General features: G+C 48.2%; 1 protein-coding gene across 1 annotated transcript; it reads left to right on the top strand.

Moving 5' to 3' along the window:
- The first annotated feature begins 2,327 nt into the window (after positions 1-2,327).
- On the top strand, positions 2,328-4,109 carry LOC125585916. Its single transcript, XM_048755637.1, has 2 exons — positions 2,328-3,476; positions 3,690-4,109. Exons 1-2 carry the CDS (start codon positions 2,328-2,330, stop codon positions 4,107-4,109), a joined length of 1,569 nt encoding a protein of 522 aa, XP_048611594.1.
- The last annotated feature ends 2,956 nt before the right edge of the window (positions 4,110-7,065 follow it).

Raw genomic sequence — 7,065 nt, forward strand, 5'->3', positions numbered from 1 at the left:
ACCATTCAAATTACCCTAAGGAGTGATTTATACTCTCTCAAATAAGAGGTCGAGTTGTAGTACTTAGGGATCGAATTCACAGGGAGCTAGGGAACCTAAGAAATCTAATATGATTTGTTAAATAGGATGGTTTAATGATTTAAATGTAAATTGCAGTTTTTATTGAGCAAGTGTTTGCTCAATTTGATTGGTTGAGGTTTTGGTGCTTAAAAGGAAATAGCTAGACTTAGGGTTTTTATTCAGGAAACTTGGGATTATAATCCTATAGATGCATAATGAGTTGCATGCATGATAATGTAAATCTCAACTACTTAATCAACGAGTCAATCAGCTCTCGCATGTTTGGACTTGTCTATTAACTAGATCTAATGATCTCTCAACTATCGTTTGTCGATCAATTAAAAAGTGTCGATCGATGATCCTATAGGGATATCGATCGATTCACCTTTCACTCCGTCGATCAATTATTCAATAATGATATCGATCGACGCGCTTCTAGTTAAGCATTATGCGCGGGTTGAATGGTAGCTTACTAAGCTCACTAGATCAGCTCTCGCCTTATTCGTAGCAAGAAACTTAGCTCAATTAGAATGGTTTCAAGATGAGAATGAAGCTCTCGCTTTTATCTATCAATCCTATGGCAAGTTCTAGGTAGCTAATCTAGAAACATGCATTAATGACAATACTGTTGGGGAAAAAATACTCCGGTATCATTTCCTCCAGCCTCCAGGCAAGACCCAGACCCTCGGGTCCCCGATAAGGGAACGCTCCAGGTCCCCGCTAGAAGGAACCCTGAGTTCAGTCCCTGGAACCGAGCTCCCCTCCAAGAAATGGAAAACTTCCGATAAAGAGAACCTTCCATATTTCTGAATATGGAAGAGTTTAACCCAAGGAAACCGACTCCTAGACGACTATATAAGGACTACTAAAACCCTAACACAAGGGATCGACTTCTCCAAGGCTTAGAGACTAGAATTAGGTGGCTAGAACTAGGGTTCTTATTCAATACCTTGTAACATCCCTTGTTCCTGTTTGTCCGATTAATAATACGTCTCTTCAAGCCTATCTCTTTATTGTCCTCTCTAAATCCTCACGAAGTACATACGAATTCATCTGGTTTACCAACTTGTCCAACATTCCGTAGTACTCACAAAGAGCCTACACAAAAATCCCCTAAAAATTTGGCGCTAGAAGGAGGGGAGTAATCTAACTACGTGATGATGACGATGGATGAGCACGGCGAACCAACTGAAGCTGCTCAAACAACAGCTGAACTTCAAAAGCGAGTAGACGGCTTGCAAAGCCAAATCACCGACATGCATCGAGCCCGGGAAACCACTGGAGAAAACCCCGGCCTCTCTTCAGAAGTTCAAAGTCTAAAGGAGAAACTTGACGAGCACTCCAAACAGCTGGAGCAAAGCGCCGAAAATCTAAGCCAGCTTCATTCGGAGAACACTGTCCTCCGGGACCAGAATCAAACCCTCAACGCGACAGGCAACAAGAAGCGTCGTTTCAACACCCAGGTCCGACCCATGGGAAATCTAAACATGCCCAGCACCGAAGGAGGTACCACCGACACGCCTCCTGCACCTGGGGCAGCTCGGGCAGCTCGGGAAGGGACCCAGAATCCTCAAATTCATGACCTGGAAGAGAACGATTCCGAGCTGAAACCCGAGAAAGAAGCACCTGAGAGGGCCACAGCAACAAAGTCCTCCATAACCGCCTACCTGGAACAAATCTTCTCTAAGAGATTTGATGCCATGCAGTCCATGGTAGAACGCCTACCAGGAGTAGCTCCCCCAATTCGGAGGACCAACCTGGATTCCTACGACGATACCCCTTTCGTGGAGGATATCTCCTCAGTCGAGATGCCTAGAAAGTTCTCCTTCCCCAGCATCAAGATGTATGACGGTACCGGTGACCCCGACGATCACATCCCACAGTACAAGCAAAGGACGTTGGCGGTTGCACTCCCTAAGGAATCCCGCGAAGCCACGATGTGCAAAGGGTTCGGTTCCACTTTGATCGGCCCTGCCTTGCAATGGTACATCAATCTCCCTACCAGGTCCATATCTTCCTTCGCAGGCCTGAGCAACAAATTCGTGGATCAATTCGCAAGCAGCAGGAGCCTGAAGAAGACTTCGGATGGCCTCTACGAGATCCTCCAGCATCGAGTGGAACCCCTGTGAGACTACATAGCCCGCTTCAACCAGGAGAAAGTGGCGGTCCCGGAATGCAGTATCCCTACTGCGATCTCTGCCTTCAAAAGAGGTCTACTTCCAGATGGGGGGCTATATAAAGAGCTGACTATGTATCCCTGCAAGACCATGGAAGATGTGTTGTCCCGAGCCTGGGCGCAAGTAAAGTGGGAGGAAGATGTTTCTAGCCGCGCCAAGGCTCAGCCAAAGCAGGACCAAAGGTCAGCCCGATCAGATCGAGGAGACCAAGACGAAAGGTCCTCCCAAAAAGGATCCAAGAACTCTGGTAGTAGAAACAGGGGCAGGTTCCAGTACCGGCCTCAAGAGAAGGAAGAAGGGATGTCGGTATCTACCTGGCCCGATATCTCCCATCTCTCAATATCAACACCAGAGCTGGTCAACACACTAAGACAGATGGGCCAACAGGTTAAATTGCCTCCGAAGATGAAAGCACCTGACTCGTTCCGGAACCCAGAACTTTGGTGCCGCTTCCATCACGATCATGGCCACAAAACCGAAGATTGCATCCCCCTGAAGATCGAGGTCAACGAACTACTCCAGAAGGGGCATCTTCGAGAATTCCTCTCAGAGAAAGCCAAGGCCCACCTCAGCAAAGAGACAATAGGGAAATCCAAAGGAGCTGCACCAGCCTCACCACCTCGCCAGGACCGGGTGATCCACGTCATATCCGGAGGTTCAGGAGTAAGCGGAGTAAGCCACACAGCCGCAAAGAAAAGCATCCGTAACGCTAAGAATGGTCTGGAAACGACTCAACCGAAGCACCTTCTTCTAGGCACCGACGAGATAAGCTTCGCAGCTAAAGATCAAGAGAAGATCCTAGCTCCCCACCATGATGCCCTAGTTATCTCTCTCACCATAGCAAACTGCTTGGTGAAAAGAATACTAGTAAATAACGGCAGCTCCAGCAACATTATCTTCCAGATGGCATACCAAGATCTAGGGCTAGAGGAGAGCATCCTGACGCGCAAGGTGACCTCACTCATCGGATTCAGCCGCGAGGTCAAGCAAACGGCCGGAGAGGTTACCCTCCCAGTATACGCTGAAGGAGTCAACATGTCCACCAAACTCCTGGTCGTAGGTTGCCAATCGGCATATAACGTGATCTTAGGACGACCCTGGATCCACGACATGGGAGTATTCCCTTCGACCCTCCATCAAATGGTGAAGTTCCCTACACCCTGGGGCATCAGAATAATCAAAGGAGATCAGGAGAACTCTCGATCCTGCTACCAGACCACCCTGAAGGGGAAGACCAAGGTCTTATAGCAATTACAGAGAAGACCTCCGACCCCGCAAACCTGGGGATCAGAGGTCAATGACACACGTAACTGGGGGTCGTTTCGGAGAAGCCGAACCCTGGATCATTCCAAGAACCCGAGGAATCCTCGGAGAACCGATGTCGACCGCTCCGCATGGTCTCCTCCGAAGCCCTTCAAAGTTGCATCTGCTCGCAAGACCTGGTCCTTGCAGGACCCTCGTCCCCCACCTCACATAGACAAGATCACCAAGAACCTTATCAGGTATCAGCCAGTGGTCTCACGGGTAAGCGAGTGGGGCATGAGTATTCCAAGGAGACTTCCTCAGAGAGTATATCAGACGGGTCCGGAGAGAAGGGCGCCCCGCAGACACAGGATGGAGAAACTTAGCCAGGCAGGAGACCTCCGAACCTGGTCGCTCCAGTGGATGAATGTGACTACACGTTTCATGGAGGTGCTTAAAACCTTCATCAGCAGGAAACAGTGGTCCCCGAGTACTAAAGGCCGGGGCATGAAACGAGTCTCGACCACGGTCCCTAGACCCAAGAAAGATGCAGAACTCTGCAGAAGAAGGAGGAACCCTCCAGCAAGGACGCTCGTCCCAAAAGCAAGTCAAAACCTGCGGGTCACCTAGCAACAAGAGGTAAAACATGGCCTAACCACCGGGGCACCTCGCAAGCTGATATCTTGTACGGTCTCCGGACCATGATTTCTATTAATTATCTTATCTATTATTTAAGAATTATGTTTTTCTACTCCTATGTACGCTGAAACGTCTCTGGACAAAGCTTATATAATAAAATAGTTTCGACTATAAAAGAGTAGTAGGAATGCCATAATACTTGAAGGGGCAAATGAGCTAGATCAGGTCCAAGAAACCTTCGATCCTGGCCAACCCTTAATGATAAGTGGTATGACCACAAAAAAACAAAACGGGTATGAGATATAAGGTAGGAATGGATCTGCGCAAGCCTGAGTATGCCGTCAATACTACCTAAAACCCATGTATAGCCTCATGCATATCGGGGTCCCAAACAAAAATACCAAAAATGTGAAAGTACCTGTATTAAAACGCTACGTGCTAAAATAATACAGGGGACACGAGGTATAATTGCCATCGAGCAAGTGCAAAAGTCCGGGAGCACCACATAATATTCTACTTCTCCAGACGTGGAAAGTAGCAAAGTCTGGCACTTGGGTTTTCACCCACACCAGCACCCTCTAAGTCTGATAGTGGCTTTCTGCAGAAAGCATCATGCAGCACGGGAACTCGATAGTGACCAGCTTCCGAGCGGTAGAATGCGATACCCCAACAGGTACCGGTAGTGGCCTCACCTAGGATGGCAGAGTAAGGTCCCTTTAAAACCTTAATTCCGGGTTCTGAGAAAGAACTCCGGGCTCAGACAGGCCTCAGGGCCAAAAACCTATTTGGTTCCCTAAAAAGACTTCAGGGTCCAAAAACCATGTGTCCAACTCAAGATCTCAGGGTCCAGAACCCACAGGTTCCCCAAAACGACCTCCGGGTCCTAAGCTTATCAAAACTCTCCAAGTGACTCCAGGGTCTTAGAGGAGATCCAATTATGCGAGACCCATAGGGTCACCAAATCATTCCAGGGTCTAGAGGTTCCAAGGAATCTAAGTACCCAGGATCCATAGGTCCTCCGACGATCATGACGTCTAGAGCCCATGCGGCCCAGGTCCTGTAAGAGACCCTCGAGCAAACAACGCTTATCTTAACAACCCTTTGACTACGATTCATGAGTCAAGTCTCAAGACCCCGAGGTCATCAACCTGCATTCTTTCGCAAGAGAAGCAATACGAGTGTCATCTACGAAAGCTAAAGGTCCCAAAGACGAAGGATAATCAAGCAATCATGAGATGCAAATCTAGATAACATAGGGTCACAACTTGGCCATGGTTTTGTTCAGCAAAACAAAAATAGAGCAGGCCGAGAAAAACCGTTATTACGACAAAAAAGAAAAAACAAGAGTTCAAGAATAAGATCCCCCAAGCCTCAAATCTATGTCTATCCCAGAAAAATGAGGAACGGCAGGCTTGTCCTCAAATGTAGGAACCGGAGCACCTTTGTTCTGAGCTTCCTCCAGGGCTACCATCTTATATTGCTCCAAAGCCTTGGCCAGGTCCCATTGGTTACTCTTCTTCTGTAGCCACTCTCTCATCAATTCCCACCGAGCAGTGACTCTTGCCCCATTTATGGCCATCACCATCTCAAGCCTCAGAGTCTCTATGGTCTCCTCCAGCTCCTGGTTCTTCTTTCCAATACTCAACGCATCCGCCGAAGATATCTCGGCTGACCTCTCCGCATCCTTTAGCTTGTCTTTGAGATCACGGATCTCCATCTCGCGGGCTACACACTGAGCCTTCTCCTATGAAACTTGAAGCTTCAAATCATCCAGCTTTTCTTGGCTAACCCTCAATGGACAACCGCTCTCCAAAATGAAACAGCTGGGAGATGGTCTGCACGGAAACCACAGTCTCCTATAAGAAACCGGAATAGAAAGAGGTCAAAAGCGCTACAACGTACCCGAAGAAGTCCCCCTTGGAGGACCTGAACAATCTCCAATGGTTCTCCCGAAGGAAGATTGGTGCAATCTTGAGGAAACACCTGGAGATTCAAGTCAGACAAAGCCGTAGCAAGACTTCCCACAGAACGCGCAGTCTCGACTGATCGCTGCAAAGATCGGGTCTCCATACTTCCACCCCTAGATTTTTTGGTTTGAACCAGGGCGTAAGGTTCAATCTTCACTGTCGCCGCTCGACGACTGCCAGTAATCATCAAGTCGTCTCCGGATACTGTCCTGCTCGCAGAGCCTTTCTTTGCAGACATCACCTTGGCCGCCTCTTGATAGGCCGTGAAGGGATCGTTGCTAGTGTTCCCAAACATGTTCCCTGCATAAAGAATCATTAGGAATCCAAACGAAGGAACATTCAAAGTGCACCAATCGGAAGACGCTTACCCCAGAGGCTGCTACGGTGTAACGTGCTGTCACTAAGTAAGAAAGGTACTTGACGACGACTAAGGGGAAGCTGGCGTGCTCGAACAACGGTATCCTATCCCGCTGGAAGAACGGGGTGCGTTCCAGCTGCAAACATAATAAGAGGGTAGATCAAAAAGCAAGTATAACCACGAGTATCCCCTTGACCTACCTATGAAGTTCCAGTGATTGGAGTGTCCAGAAAGCGTCAGGAAAACGTATCATTCCTGCCACTTTTTACTAAAAGCGGACCCTTTACGATCACCCTTTTGAAGCTCCTCCACAATAGGCAATCCGCTACGAGGACGAAGATGAAGCCGACCCTCATTTCCGTTCAGAGGAGCCAAGTGATAAGAAAATAAAACCTCATTGATCCCAAAAGATAAGTTCTCCAAGTCACCCAGGTTCTGAATAGCCACGAGTAGACTCTAGGACGGAGGATTCAACTCGGAAGGAGAGATCTCGAAAAAATCACATAAACTCGCTACAAGCGCCGAGATCACTCCTCTAAAACCAATATCGAAGAAAGCCTCGTAAATAGCGATCTGCCCTGGGATGAAGCTAGAAGCCCGTTCCTCCGGCGGTGGTATTCGA

This window comes from Brassica napus, chromosome C4, assembly GCF_020379485.1.
Source record: "Brassica napus cultivar Da-Ae chromosome C4, Da-Ae, whole genome shotgun sequence".
In the NCBI taxonomy this organism is placed as follows: Eukaryota; Viridiplantae; Streptophyta; class Magnoliopsida; order Brassicales; family Brassicaceae; genus Brassica; species Brassica napus.